The sequence below is a fragment of the Chamaea fasciata genome, unplaced genomic scaffold, assembly GCF_029207755.1.
Source record: "Chamaea fasciata isolate MVZ Bird 193981 ecotype frontalis unplaced genomic scaffold, bChaFas1.0.hap1 SCAF_8, whole genome shotgun sequence".
NCBI lineage: Eukaryota > Metazoa > Chordata > Aves > Passeriformes > Sylviidae > Chamaea > Chamaea fasciata.
Window position 1 is genome coordinate 28543465 of NW_027094093.1, and position 15904 is coordinate 28559368.

Below are 15904 nucleotides of genomic sequence, written 5' to 3' on the forward strand. Positions count from 1 at the left end.
CCTGTTTCAGAGTAGAGAAAGCTTTGAACAAGGCAGACTTTCTGGACTGTTATGTGGGTCACAGACAGTGCCTGTCTCTGGTGGGATTTTGGTGGAGCAATGCAGATGTCAGGGTGGCCTGTTGCAGTGCCCACATCACTGAAAACTGAATTGTTGTGTAAGGGCACTCTGATGATGAATGTCGCTGTTTAAGAGTCTGGACAGCCTGTTGAAGAGAAAAGATCTGCTTCTATTTCAGAATCATGTTTCCTGACTCTCTGTGCCCCATAGGCTCCTAATTTTAATGTCGCCTTAGTGTATTTTTAATGGAATGTATAATAAAACGCTTCCCTGTACAAGCATAAATTGTGCCAACTTTCTGTGCATTGTATGTATGTACTTCTCAGCTGAACATTCCTGGCAGGCTCCTGGAGCAGATACATTCTTCATGCAAACCAGTTAGAAATTGGTACATTCTTGGCTTCAGAAACTGCTTCCACTGAGATGAGCAAGTCCTGACTGTTGATTTCAGAGAGAACAGGTCTGGGACGCTTAGACTGGGCTCTTCATTATTTAAAAGCATGGAAATCTACAGCAAGGTGTTGCTTGATACTACATATATTTGAATATCACAGAAAATCCTAGGGGGTGTAAACAGTTCAGCGTAGTGACCTGCCAGTGCAATGACCTGTCTCATTGAACTAATTACAGAAATTATTTTCAGGGAGATTTAATCACACATTAAAACAGAAGTTTTTGGAAAGGCAGCAAACCAGGAAAATGAAGAACCTGACATGGATTTTTCCTTTAATGACAATACCACTCATGTTTCTCAAGGATCTAAAAATAAAAATCAATATGGGTTTTTAGTGGTACTTAATATAAATAGGAATGTGAAGAGTATAAGAATCCTGATAATTATCTTGTGCAGTAAAACTTGATAGAATACCTAATGAAAGGGACGAAGACAGTAATGGCTGAAACCATTGTCTCTTTTTTGTCAGTCTTCTGATACTGGAGCACACAGTTCATATGGGATTATTGTCTCTTTGAAGCAGTTTGTGCTCTCTGAGCAGGGCATGGTCATAAAAAAGGACGATCCAGTGATAAAAGCGATAGCCTTGGCCTAGAGATGTAAAAGTTTAGTTCTTTGCCTTGCTTTGATTTGTACAGTCACAACCCAAGTCACTAAATATTTGTCTCGGTTTCCAACCTGTGAAGTGGAGATAACATTTCACCTTGCGTGGGAGTTTTATCTAGCAAGCCATGGCCAGACTGCACGGTGCTCCAGGATTGCAGGAACTGAGATATGGAAGGCGTATGAGCACTGCAAAGTCTTGATTAACATGAAGGAAGTAGGATTTTGCCTTTGGTGTTCCCTGGCTTGTGACAGACATCAGTATTTTGGCCCCCAAGTTTAGGAAACCCCATCTGCCACTGGGTGAGCACAGAGCTCAGACAAGATTAGCGCTGCTGGAGCTGATGACTCACAACCTGGTTACAGCTCAGGCCAGGCCTAAAAGGGGGGAGCCTTGACTTGCTCTGGTTCAGCATCACAACAGGGAGTGCAAACGTGGGGTGCTTTGGGCTGCTCTGCCTTTGGGCTGGATCTTGACTTTCTCTGTGACATGATGCCGTTCCGGGGGCACAGTGTGTACGTTGGATAATTTACTTGGTAGCAGTCGTGGGTGTTGAGCAGAATGTAGGGTAGAAGTGAAGGAGGAAGGAAAGGAGACAAAATGTGGATATTTGGGGGTTGTGAAATTTGGGAGGTTTGTTCGAAATGCATCGCTGTGTGCTCATCTCCAATTGGGAGCAATTACTTTCTCTATTAAAGAAGACATTTGCAAAGGCTATTCCAATCAGGAAAAAAGCTTCATGTGGATGTGTGGCAGGTGGTGTGAAGGGAACATTAGTTTCTTTGGGGATTTGCTGCCTCATTTCTCACATTATTATTGCCTTCCCTCTCTCCTAACGAGTCCTTATCGACTGACTCAGCCTGTGACATAGGAGTAGCTGCTGAAGCACCAAGGAGCAGCTGAGAGGTGACAGCTGAAGAGAGACTGGCCTCATTCTCTGGGTGTGTGTTGTAGGTTATTTAGGTGTTCAGAGGGGTCTTTTAGAGGACTTAGGTAATTTTAGCTGTTAAAAATCCACATATGAGTGCATGAATTGGGTAACTGTCTTCCTGGCAAGCTTGACCCCAGTGTACATATAAGCCCTTAATGCTCTTGTGGTAAGTTCTGATAGGAGTGAAGCATAACTTATTTTATAGGTTTACTTTGCTTGCCTCTAATGATGGGGTAACAGTAGGAATTAGCTTTAAGAATTAGACTCCAGGTTTATTTTTTCTGAAATAAATTAATTTGCTTGCTTGGATAAGCTCAATATACTGTGCAGGGCTCTTGTTAGGAAAGTGCCTTACAGTATCTCTGCTACTTCAGTCATTACTGGTGGAATTTTCATTATCAAGTTTATCTTCCTAAATACTCTATGGCTTCAACTTTTATTCTGTGAAAGGTAGAGAACTTATGTAAAGGGCAAATAGTGAACAGAGACACCTAGAGTGTGATATTGCTTGCCTGCCTCTCTGCTCCTTGTGCCCTTTCAGATGGTGAGTTGGCAAGTGATGCCATTTTTCTGAGTTACTAATAAATGAACCCATTGCTTGGACACTGAGGCATTGTGCTGATGGTGGAGCTGTGTTTACTGGGGCTGTGACTGCTTGTGGTTGCTAACTGTGCCAGCACACTTCTCCTAAATGGGTGAAATAGGTCTCAGCTGGGTGCCACTCTGGTGTGACTTCGGACAAAAACTGTGCATTCTGCATAGTATCTCTTCTTAATATGTGTCCTTTCCAGATATCTTTACAGTAATATTCAGTGTCATCATTCCTTCTAACACCCCTCCCCCCTGAGCTTGAGTTCCTTGGGATGTACCTTTCTTAGGAAGATCTCTTTGTGTGGCATCTATTTTGCTGATGTCTTACACAAATTGCATCCCAGGAAAGAATTCACAGGTTATGCTGTTTTTGTGAGCTGAACATTCAAAGCTCTTTCATCTCACTTGTGTTCTCTGGCATTTTCATTGCTAAATCCAAAGCATAAAGTCTTCCATAGTAGGGTAAAGTGTGAGGGAAAGCAATGCAACTTCTCTTCCCTCCTCAAGGGAAATTTTTATTGTTTACCTGGCAATGGAAAAGGGGTGGAATCTTTTTTGGATGTAAAATAATTCTGGCTTAATTGAGAAGGAAACCTTCTGGTGGTATTTTTCATAAACTCTCAACAGTTTCACCTTAAGGCAACCATGCTGTTGTCTCACATTTCAATAGGGGAAGATTAATTTTCAACACCTACTCAGGGCCATGTTCCTCAGAGCTGGTGTAGGAAGTGTAATTCATATCTCCCTGTGCCAGCTGATCCACCTTCCTTCACTTCTTTTCCCTCCCAAGAGGGATGGTAGGAGGTACCATCATCTCCCAACACTGACTTCTATGCTTGCACCACAGTCTTGAGTGAGAGTGTATATATGTGCAGTTTTGGTTTATACATGCAGTGTAATCTCCAACAGCCGGAAGCTGAAACCACCTTTGGAATGAAAAGAAGGAACCATGTGATTTTTGGGTTTAGGTTATTTTCCATAAAGATGATGATTAACTTTGAGGTTGTTCCTGGATGTGTGCTGGAGTCTGTGCTGTGCAGATGGGGTGTATTTTTTCGAAGGCTGCTTTCAGGAGTCCAGCTCAGCCACGGCCCCCTGTGAGCTCAGAAGCAGAGAATGCACACGGTGGGGGCAAGATAGAGCAGAAATCTCTCTCCCTGCCTGACTCCCAGGAGTCCCTGGGAGGCAGCAGCCTCTGTCTGACATTAACCTTGGAGAATATTCACCCTTTCCCCTGAGCCTGAGTCAGAAGAAGATACGCTCCAGTGTGACCAGAAATAAAGGAAGAAGTGTGTGTTGTGCAGTTCACTGGAGCTGCTGTCTTTTAAATCCCATGAAGGCAGCCTGCAGGACCCACTCCATGTTAGCCCCCCTGTCCTGAGCCTTCCCCTGCCCAGGGCTGTTTCTGGCTAAAGGTGGCCCTTCTGCTGGAGCTGTAAATACGGCACGGCTGCAGACAGCATTTCTGGAGGATGCATTTAGTTGAGCTCTCTTCCCAGTTTGATCTGATTCATGTAGTGCATCCGACTGTCTTTTTTAAAAATGAGTAAATAGTTTTAACTCATACTACAGCTGTCTCAAACTGTTATGACTCTTCTCCTGAGCAGTTTCAGTAATGCTGGTAGGGAAGAAATTATGCCACCATAGAAAAGACAAGATGGTGTCTGGGTTTGGGTCACTGCCACCTCAGCAAGTCATACAGACAGGAGAAAGAGGGACCAATTTGTAATGATTTTGTGCCCCAGCTTCACACTGAAGGGCTCCTGGACGCAGGCAGAGAGTTTCTTCTGTGTGCCCATGCTGGGATTGGATTTGCACAGCTCATTGCACGCACAGATTGCCTATGGTAATGCCAGTGAGATGGTGATAATGGCGGGGCCGAGTCGCTGCAGTGCTCTGGGATGAACTGTGCAGCCCACGCAGCCGCCGCGTTCGCTGCAACCGCAGCAGCGTAGCATGACTGCAATAATCCAAACTGCTTAAGTATTTTCCTTCTAATTCTGTATTTCTAGTTCCTCTGAGTCTTTTCCAGACTGACCTTTCATAGGCTTTGTCTTCAGTAAAGCCGTAAAGCTGTTTGCTTGTCACTGATCTCTAAGCAATGTAATGCCTGGTGGAATCAAACCTGCCTTTAAAAATACAGTATTGGGGGTGGGCTTGTGTATGTGTGCACACATTTCTAGCTGTTGGAAATTTGAATTCAAGATGGAATTCATGTTAAGGATGTTGAAGATGCACCTCTTGTAAGAAAGCATCAAGTCTTGAAACGTCATTGTCTTTAAGTATCTGGAATTTTACCTGGGTGTGCAGTGCTGCTGATGAGAAGAATGGCTTGGTGGGAGTAAGTACCCAGAGGGAAAAGATTGCGCAAAAATCTTTGAGCTCCTGATCCTTCCTAAGGTGATTACTTCTTTTTTTTTTTTCTCTTTTTTTCTTTTTGTTTTTCTTTGGGTTTTTTTCATTCATGGAGATTGTGCGTGGCTTGGCCTGACTGCTCTGACCATTGTGACTATAAAGTGAACATGCAACAAACATGATTGCACATTCATACCTGTGATTACGGGGAGAAACAGCTGCTTTTGTCATCCTCCTTCCCTGCCAAATTTGTGGATGATTTTCGATCAGATGTCTGCAATGCAGATGGCTAAATTATGCAAGGGAGTCTGCAGCTGTTGTGGTTTATGCTCTCCTACACTGGTGAAGGAACTGCCTCATGTCAGACCTGAGATTCTCTTTTACAGGATGCATAAGAAGTCTTTGCATGTTTCAGACTTCTGTGGTAGAAGAGAATACATTTGTGTTCTTGCATGGGTGATAAGAGGGCTGCCTGGGATTTGTGTGTCCTTGCTGTGGCTGCAAGGACCATGTCTCCCCTGCTCCATGTAGATACTCCCGCTTTTATGTGTAGAGATGCACGCTCAAAGCTAACAACGTTAACTTGTAAGAACTGGCTATTCTGCTGTTTTCAGAGGTCACTGCTCCTCTGGGTTTAAGAATGGAGAAACCAATGGTGTTATCCCCAGGTGTTAAATGTTTAGAGAGCAAAGGTGCATCTGAATTTTTTGACTTTCTTTTCTTTTCTTGAAGTTGTCTGTAAATCTTCTACGAGTGTATTCTGAACTGCCAGTGGCCCACTTGCTGAAAGCAGGACATGTTTTGTGCTTCAAATCCGTTTTCTCATCAGGCTAATGGAGGTATTTTTGGTATGCAGCTATAGATGGATGTAGAGTTGGCATGATATGACAAATAACTGGTACATGATAGCAGTATTCGAGCAGTTCTGTTGATGACAGAAATGTAATGATTCTTTAAAATCTTTATTTGCAATTTAGTTTACCTCTAGGGTTCTTGATGTCAGAAATTGCTTCTTCACAACTGCCTGGATGTTGTCTTTTATCTCTTGCTTGTCACGCACACTTCAGATCCTCAGACAATGTTGTCTTGAAATGAGAGGACATGGCCAAAAGCATGGTGTTTATTTATATAGTCATAATAACCTGGAAGAAGCAAACAGCGAATGACAAACAGAGATTTATATTCTTGGGACATCACTAAGATAGCATATGCAGGAGCTTAGCTGGAGCTGCTTGACTGGTTTTCTGCCTGTAAAACCTGATTTTAACAGTAGAAGTACTTGTATTAGTTCATTTCTGAAAAGGTTTGGAGCAACTGTGTTGCGAGTCTTTGCCATGGTGCCCAACAGCCTGCTATAAACAAATGCTATAGACTCTTTCCCTTGGGAAAAGAGTTGCTTGGTACGTTTGTTAGGCTTTCCTTTGTCCTTGTGCTGCTCACCCTTTCACTTCAGCATTGCTCTGTCCACTCTTGGCCTTTGCCTCTACATTTGCATATGGTCACACTCTACAGAGGACAAAGTGCTGACCAGTGTTGTCCTCCTGCCCTGCAGTGGGACGCTGGAGGGAGGTGACTTGTCTGCACCGAGGTGATGTGGGCTCCTTTGATCACCATTGTCTGGGGGTGCAGCTGAGCTAAGCTATGTGACAGTGACAACACCAAAGGAAGGAGCTGCTTATCTGCCCATCTGCACAGTGCAAGTGAAAAGATTGATTTTAAATAAACTGGGAAAGTAGAATTCTTGCTTCATTTAGACATGTGTTTTAAAAATGGCTAGCAAGGGTGCATACCAGATGTCCTAGCACTGATTGTTGTATGTTTTGACTTCTTTTCCCTATCTTGTAACCCTTCCTTTTTGCTTATCTGTGAGCTCTTTCTATCCGAGCCTTGGCCCTAGCAGTCTGGGGCTCCTTTTGTGCAAGAGGAGCAAGATGAGGTGGGAGAGGTCAGAGGAGTTGTCCTGCACTGGTCAGCAGAACCAGGCACTGAACCTGGACTGGTTTCTGCTGCCAAATGGAGAGTAACTCTGTCTTGCACCTCCAGAGCAGCTGCAAGAAATGACTGAGGCTGTGGGAGTTCTCTTGGATAGACACCTACAAGACCCTTGGGCGTTCCCATGACCCACAGAGGCTCAGAGGATGGCAGTGCTTGGAGTAGGCACAGGACATCCTTGTGTTGACTGCAACCCTTCTTCTCTGGGATGGAATGAGTCGCTTCTGTTGCTTAGTCTTTTAGTTTTAATGTCAGTAAACACTTAACAGGACAGTGCATCTTCTGGAAGCACATCTGTCACAGGTGCCCACTGCACCTGTGGGCTCCTTCCATTGTCCCAGCAGCACACAGGAGCATCTGGGCTCAGGGCCTGTAGGGTTCTTGTTATTTTCTGCACTCATTTTATGAATAGAAAGCATCTAAAACTAGAGGAGCTTAGCACAGAGGGATGAAGCTGCTGCTGAACACCCTAATGTAGCTATCAAAGGAGAGGCAGCGACCTTGGAATTAATTTAAATAATTTTCCACTGGCCTCAAAAATTTAATGGCAATCTTCACAGGATTATTCAAAGATAGGATAAATAATCATAGGAGAGATTAATTGATTTGCAGTTTGTAGGCCTGACTTCTAATTTAAATCTCCTCTTTTCTACAATGGTAGATGAAAGCAGGCAAAATTCTCATGAAGACGGTCAGAAAAGCATTGTTTATTGTGAGAGAAGCTCTTAAAAATTGTTGTCCCTCTCTCAGGTTCAGTTTAATGTTGTGACTTTTTTCCAGGCTGATACATCATGCTGTCCTCTGTCAGGGGTAGAACAAGCATTCACGATAAAGATTTGAAGACTTCAGTTTGCATTTAAGTGCCTTTTAAAGATCTGATGTTGCTTCCCTTTATTTTAAGCCGGAGTGAGTTAGCTTTGTGGCAGTCAGTAGTGCTGTGTCTGTGTGATGTTCATGAAAGAACCTGGGGAACAGTGACATTTCATGTCTGGATATCTTGATCCAAAATATTACTTACATGAATTTCAGATGCTTTGGATATTTTTTCATTTCCTGGGCAAAATGTGCCTGTGTTATTGGTTTGGGTTTTTTCCCCCCTCTGCATAGTTTGTGAAAGCTGTGGTTCTTAATGCCTTTGGTTGATCAGATCTAATTAACGATTGTAATATCATTTGAATATAGAGAAGATTATGTGGATAGTGTAGCTAGAGCACAGTATGAACCTTGTTGTGGCTAAGGGACACACTGTGTAAAGCCCACCAAGGTGAAGTTAGCCCTGCAGAAAATCATTGTTTGTACAGATTTAAGCTACCTAATTCAGAGAAGTTCCCAGGTATCTGAATAGGGAACTCGCTTTGGTTAAAAGAGAGGAAGGCACAAAATGAATAAAGTTCCCTGCTCCTAAAAGGAGAAATAAATCAACTCGGGCAGGTGTCAGAGGGATCTGTCAGCCCCTTACACAAAGCCATATGCCTGCAAGTTTTCTGTGGGTGGCAAATAAATCATTTTGCCAGCTTCTTTTGTGCTTTTAACCGAGATAAGCAGTGCTGAGACAGTAACTCTTCCTCAGCCTGTCCCCACTTCTTCCTGAATTCACCTGTGAAGGTGTCGCATCGGGTTCCCAGCATTCTCACACCACGGTGTAAAATTAAGGCAAAGCATTCTCTACCAGCTGAGCTCCCCTTGTTGTGCTGCTCCTACCACATTATTGCTTTTTGCTTAAAAGAATGCCATGGGGCTGCTCAGTGCTGTGGTCTCTGTGCAGATGACTAAGCGGTATGGACTGTAGCTGGTGTTTGAACAGGAGTTGGTCTGAGATCAACAGCTTTGGTATTTGCTGTAGTTCTTAGGTGGGATTTGCAGTTGCTGTTCAAATGTGTTCACCCTGTCCTATAAACATGCCCTGAAAGTGTTCCATGATGTGCTGTGGTGGCTCTGTTTGCTCTGGTGAAGTTACTTACACCTGGATGTCTTATTGCTTCTTGGCTGCATACACTCTTTGACTTGTGCTATATAAAACATGCTTGTCTGGTTGAGTTCAGGCCCAAGTTTGTGTCTGCTGGCTTCAGCAGTCATCCCATTAGAGGGAAACAAAGCAGCAGTGAGCTTCAGAGTCTTTGGTTTATTTTCTTTTGGACAACGGTATAAAAATAGCCCCAGCCTTGTTACCCGAACACCTCAGAGTCAGCTTTTGCTGGCATGCATTGAAACACATTTCTAGCTGTATCTTCTGATATAACTTTCAAAAGCTCAGCAAAGTTGGGGCTTTCAAGTGCCCATTCCAACAATAACAGCTCAGGAAAGCGAGCTGGCTGCTGCTGCAGACAAGAGGGAGAAGTGCAGCAAGGCCCTGCATGGGGATTGCAGCGTGCCAGGGCCGTGCCAGCGCCTTGTCCCAGCTGCACGTCCAGTCTGACCTGACCCTCACCATGCTGGGTGGTCATCCCAGCCACTCTGTCCCTGTGCACTGTCCCAGAGAGGCTGCCAGTCCCGTGGGGACAGGGAAGGGGCTCTCACTGAGGCTCAGAATCGCACTGGAGGTGCCAAAGGGTGAAACTTCACATCGTGGCAGGACCCTCGCCTGGGCCTGAAAGTTCAGCCTGCCCGCAAGCAACTGCACCAGCTGAAAGCAGTTTAATTTACACCCAAATAATTTATTCTAAGTCTGCTTTTCTCACTCATGCATTCATTTTACTTTATTGTAATGTCAGCACTTAGCAGTGAAGTAATGGCAGATCTCTGGAGAACTTCGCACAAGCGAGAAAGCACCATTATCTCAGTTTTACAGATCCTGCTTATGTTGGGAACATATGTGGTGGTGTAATTACACTGATGTGATTAAATCAGTGCAAATCCTTGCTAGAGGGACATGCTACACCACTGTAAAGCAGGGCTTATTATCAGTGCAGTTGAATTCAAATTATATCACTCTATTAAGCTGTGCTAGTGTTAAGCCTCCACTGAAAGTCACAGTCACGTGAGGAGCTGTGTTGTTTCTTTTTAAAGCAGATAAAGATTTGGAAACTGAAATGGGTGAGGTTGTGCCTTGCCCAAGAGCATGCTAGAAGCAATGGGCTTGACAAATGTTTATTGTACTTTTTGTAAGGAAAGAGGTGTGGGTGTGGAAGCGGGGGTGTATTATTATTATTGTTATTAATAGATTAAATTCTTTGTTTAAACTATTGTGGCCATTTTGGACAATATCCTATATCATAATAAGGCTTTACAGATCTATTAAGTAAAATGCATACAAAATTCTAATAAATCTTTACCACATTTTGGATTTTGATAATGGCTGGATGGGTCAATGAATAACCATGGTGTGTGCAACCTAATTGTACTTTTTTTTTTTTTTTTTTTTGGCAGGGTGTGGGCACTGTAAGAAAATGAAGCCAGAATATGAGAAGGCTGCAGAGGTTCTTCATGTAACCAGTGATGTAAGCTAATTTCCTTTATTATATCCTTCAAATAATCAGTAATAAATAACTAGAGCAATAAAAGTGACTTTTCTCCCTACAACAAATTCAGCTGTTCTCATCCTCCCACAGGACCCTTCAAAATGTGCTTCCAAAGTACAGTCTCATCGCTAATGCATGAGCCCTGCCAAAGTCTGAGAAAGAACATTCTGTCTTGAACGAAAACAAAATCGAAAAATGTTTATGTATTCTGCTGTAGGCCTTATACATAATATGATCAAATCCAAAAATGGATTTTTTCCTCCTTACTTAAAGGCATTGAGTGTGAAGAAACATAGGCTTTTATTTATGAATTAGACTTGGAAAAAAACAAAAGGGGTTGATCCCTGTTGCAAGTATCCTGATTTTAATGGTTGCACCACTCCATTAGCTTCATCCTAAGTGCCCCATCAGCATGGCTGGAGAAGAGAGATCCAATAATACGAGTATTATTGTTATTGATTCAGTCTCGTGCTGTGGATGCCATGCAGGAGGAGAAGTAGAATTGGTCTCCCATACTTTAGGCATCTTCTGTGGAGACATCTAGAGTTCCTTTGTTGCTGTTGGAGAGGGAGGAGATGAGAAAAACAAAGATCTGATGAATCACACTCTACAAATGCCTGTTCTCCTGTGTATCTAAAGGTGGTCCATGAAAAGATGCCCACAAGTTAGGGAAAGATGAATTTGCCCTAAAGTAAACTTACCTTTAGCAGTGCTTGTTTCTTCTGGGAGGAACAGGGATTTGTGGGAGGAAATGCAATTTCTGGGAATGGCTCTTAAGCATTATATAGTGAATTATATAAAGAGAATCCATCAGAAATGGGAGTGGAACAGGTAAGACTCTGGTAACATTTAGTCCATAGTATGTCCCTTTCTGGTTTTGCATCAGTCCTCTGTGTCTTTCTGTGCACAAAATTACAGAATTAACCAGGTTGGAAAAGACCACTAAAATCAAGTCCAACCCATGACCAAGCACTACCATGTCAACTAGACCATGGCACTAAGTGCCATATCCAGTCTTTCCTTAAGCACCTCCAGGACTGGTGACTCCACCACATCTCTGGGCAGCCCACTCCAATGGGTAATCACCTTCTATGTGAAACAATTCTTACTCATGTCCAACTGAAGCCTCCCCTGGCACCACTGTAGACTATGTCCTCTTGTCCTAGAGGCAGCAAAGGCACCTAGACCATGGGTGATTGCCCCCAAGCCCACTGTGTCCTGCTGAAGGGGTGTGTGTGTGGCTGGGATTTACAGGAGGTGATCTCTGTTTCAGAGTCCGGGTGTCCTTGCAGCAGTCGATGCTACTGTCAACAAGGCGCTGGCAGAAAGATATCACATCTCAGGGTTTCCTACTTTGAAGTATTTTAAGGATGGAGAGGAGAAATACACTCTGCCCCACCTCAGAACAAAGAAGAAGATCATTGACTGGCTGCAAAAGTAAGTTTTGAGGGTTTTAAGGTAGTATTTGGGTTCCTGGTTAGTGACTCCTCCAGATGGCTTTGGTGAGGAAGTAAACAGAACTTCAACACTGCCTAAATCCCTTGCTAACAAAACTACGCTGAATTCCAGTATTCAAACCCACAGAAACACGGGTATTAATTATGGTCTCTAATACACCAAATCCTTTATTTGCTGTGGATTTTTTCATAGCTGCCCTGGTATTTCTTTCCCAAAATAATTTTTTTTTTTTTAAATATACCTTAAGCCTTTCCCTGGAGAAGGAATAGCAATGGCTCTGAAAAATAAACAGAACATTTGTTGTTCCCTCTTTGTACAAAGCAGCAGATCTCAGTGTTAGTAACTGAATTTCTACAGTTGTACTTTTCTCTTTCCAACATTTCAGAGCCAATGCCTAGAATTCCACCTACGTGGGGCTGAGGGAAAGCCAGCGAGACCAACAAAACCAGCACCTTTGAGTGCACTAACCAACTTTCCTTGTGTGGTGTGCTGAAATATGCAGAAATAAGTTTGATATGAAAATGATGACAATAATTCCATTTCAAATTAAATTGCTAGTACAATTCTCTCTTTAAGTATGATTATATATGCATGTATGTAAAAGTATGCATATATATATATATATAAAATATGCATTTTCTTTAGGTAAGCCTAATGAATTTTCTGCATTAGTCAAGGGGAAGAAAACCTGCCAGAGTATTGTGAATATTTTAATCATTTAACTATTACATGCAGTTGGTATGAGGAGTGTAATCTTTATCTTCCACCTCTTATTTGGTGAGGGAGGAGGGTGTGGGGTTTTTTTTTCTCTCTTCTCCTTCTCCTTCTCCTTCTCCTTCTCCTTCTCCTTCTCCTTCTCCTTCTCCTTCTCCTTCTCCTTCTCCTTCTCCTTCTCCTTCTCCTTCTCCTTCTCCTTCTCCTTCTCCTTCTCCTTCTCCTTCTCCTTCTCCTTCTCCTTCTCCTTCTCCTTCTCCTTCTCCTTCTCCTTCTCCTTCTCCTTCTCCTTCTCCTTCTCCTTCTCCTTCTCCTTCTCCTTCTCCTTCCCCTTCCCCTTCCCCTTCCCCTTCCCCTTCCCCTTCCCCGCAGGTAATAGATATGGTCTGGCAGTATTGTTGTAGCATGTTGAGGAGCTTTATCTGTATTTTACTTTTAGACATGGTGCTCTCTTGGCCTCCCTGCCCACGCAGGCTCCAGGCTGCTGTATCTGTATTGGATATGACATCACTGTCCTCATTTCACTGCTTTTGCTCAACTCTTCTGAGCACTGTGTAATTTGTAGTGAGTTAAACAGTCAGGCTGATGATGGCTGCCTGTACATACTGGCAGGGGAATAAGCAGTGAGGAACAGGGAAGTGGTGTTAATTCTTCTGGATCCTGCTGTGGCTCTTGAAGACCTTTGACTGCAGCCTCAGCTAGTCAGCAATACAGGTGAAGCCCAGACAAATTGTCTCCTGCTCTTGTCTCCTGGATGTTCTCCCAGACAGTGAAGCAGTAGAACAACATCCTTGTTTTCTGACCAGGGATAGAATTGACACAGCTGCACTGAAGCTGGTGGAAATAGGGATGCATCCATCTGGGGGGCAGGCTGGTGATAAAATGGGTGGTTGCAGCCACACGGGTTTTTGCTGTGGTTCCTCTCTGGTGATTGTGCTGCCACACTGGGTTGTTGCCAGTTTCTGGGTACCTTATTCCAGGTCAGAATGGAAACATTTGTGTGAGAGTACATCACACCTCTGTAAATGTAATCAATGATAGCTCATAACAACTGTGTTCGTAGAGGAGTTCAGCTAAAGGACACACTGTGTAACTCCTCTCTTTCTCTGAAACACATCTAAGTCTTTCTCTAAAAACTGGAAAATCAGTAATGGTGGAAATACAATGAATGTTCACCAAGTGACCTTGAGAAGGACTTTAAAAATTGAGTTTTTCTCCACTTGGTTTTTATGTACCTGATACAACTTAAAATGGTGTCATTCAAAGTGTCAGGAAAGTCTGAAAAGCTAATTTATTACCAAGGCGACATATGAAGGTCTTTATACCATGGCACCATTCTGATGATTTTATATAAGTAATCACTATTTAAGATACAGCAGGAATGAATTTAATGAGTCTGAGAGAGGTCTGTGAGCTAGTGAATAGCCGAATTTTTGTTAGAGGCACTCTAGGTGTGCAGGATTGCTCTGATCTAGCCAGTATGTGCAGTCATAATTGAAACCTGACATTCTCTACCAAAGTAAAATATTCTGGTTCAGTCACCCCCAGTATTCCAAGTGGAATGATGCTGATTTTTGCATCCTGGCTTTAATATCTGAATTCTAGAGAAGGTCATTAAATTCTTTACAGAAGTTTGCATGATCGTGATAAAGAGTGCAAAAAGGATGTTTGAATGGAAGATGCTGTTCTGTATCAGTTGCCTTTTGATTCCACCTGCTTGCTGTTCTTCTCAGTTTGTGCCTATGGATGATACAGTGGTATATTTCAATGTTTTTCCCACCCAGATGTTGGATGCAATGCAGGAAGTCTTTATTCGACATTTCTACTCATTCGCTTGACTACAGTCACTTAAATTATATTTTTATTGAATTCCACAAATTAACTTGCATCTTTTTTGCTGTTGCCTGGTGTTGGAAATACTGAGTATGTCTTTCTACTGCACAGGCACTCTGAAGGATTTTTCACATCAGTTCCTGCATGCTTATTATGACCAGGATGATGCTGTCCCTTTATCTGCTTCCAGAAACATTTTCGTTGTCTTTCTTCTCTAGTCCTGAAGCACCACCTCCACCTGAGCCTGCATGGGAAGAAAAACAGACCAGTGTTATCCACCTTGCTGGAGAAGACTTCAGGGAGTCCTTGAAGAAGAAGAAGCACACACTTGTCATGTTCTATGCACCATGTGAGTAAATAACCTTTTATAAGCCCTACATTTCCTATGGAATCCTGAATTAATTCCCTTGCTGTCCCTCGACATTTAAGGGTAAAGAGCTGATTCTGAATATAAGTGCATGGGAGCATCATTGGCGCCATCATTTGTATCTTTATAAATGGAAACAAAACAGTATATAATGGTTATACTATTTAATGCAGACACCAAAGCAGGCAGCAATACAGAAACAAAACAGATTTATTTTCCTGTGCTGTATTTTATGGTCCATATAACAAAATGGGATCCTTTATAGTAGCGCAGTGGACACGGAGAGCCTGATTCATTAGTGCAGCACTTCAGTAGTGAAATCAATACAGTAGTGTAGGAGGAATCAGTCCACGAGGTGGAGAACAAATTTTGATGGAATAAATTTTGTCTGTAATAAATCTGCATTTAAGTCTCCACTGGGACTAGGGGCATGGCGTCCTCCTCCCAGATTGGTTTGCATGCATCACATAATCACTTTGTTTTTGAAGCTCCCGAGAAAATTTCTAGAGAAGTTTAGAGTCAGGCCTTTTATAAATAAGGTGAATGAGAGGGACCTCTTCTGTTTTCCTGTGCTATCCCAGAGACAGGCACACTAGGTACAAGTTCTTAACTTCTGAGGGGTTTATCAAAGGCAGAAGATAATCCAGGCATTTAATATTAGATACTATTAACATGCCTTTATGGCATTATGACTCAGCCCCCCCCCAAGATGCAAAAAAAATTTCTTCCCTATCACCCGGCCAGCAATTAATGGATGACCTTCAGATAAACAGCTACCAGCTTGTTCCCATTACATCAAAGTTATTTTCCATTAAGAGAGAAAAAGGTCCTTAATGTTTAATCAGGCAGCCCCTTATTTTGCTTTTCTGTTAGAGAATTAAACATGAATGCTTTGAGGCTTGTATGAAGGAATGTGGGAGAAAGCAGGGGTGCAGTTCAGGAGGGAGATTTCTGGGAAGTTTTAAAAGAAAACAGAAGGGGACATAATCCCTTCTCCAGCCCAGTTCCCACCACCTATTGGCTAAAAATTGCCCATGTACCAGGAATTTCTGATTCATGGACCACAGCTGGTTAAGAGCAAATTGTA

General features: G+C 42.8%; 1 protein-coding gene across 3 annotated transcripts in view; it reads left to right on the forward strand.

The window, feature by feature from the left end:
* Positions 1-15904, forward strand: part of PDIA5 (protein disulfide isomerase family A member 5) — a 97897-nt gene that overhangs the window by 56339 nt on the left and 25654 nt on the right. For all 3 annotated transcript variants that reach the window (XM_066190268.1, XM_066190265.1, XM_066190266.1), the window contains 3 exons: positions 10354-10424; positions 11719-11882; positions 14669-14799. In XM_066190268.1, the coding sequence (XP_066046365.1) occupies positions 10354-10424; positions 11719-11882; positions 14669-14799 (366 nt within the window). The remainder of the gene's footprint in view (positions 1-10353; positions 10425-11718; positions 11883-14668; positions 14800-15904) is intronic.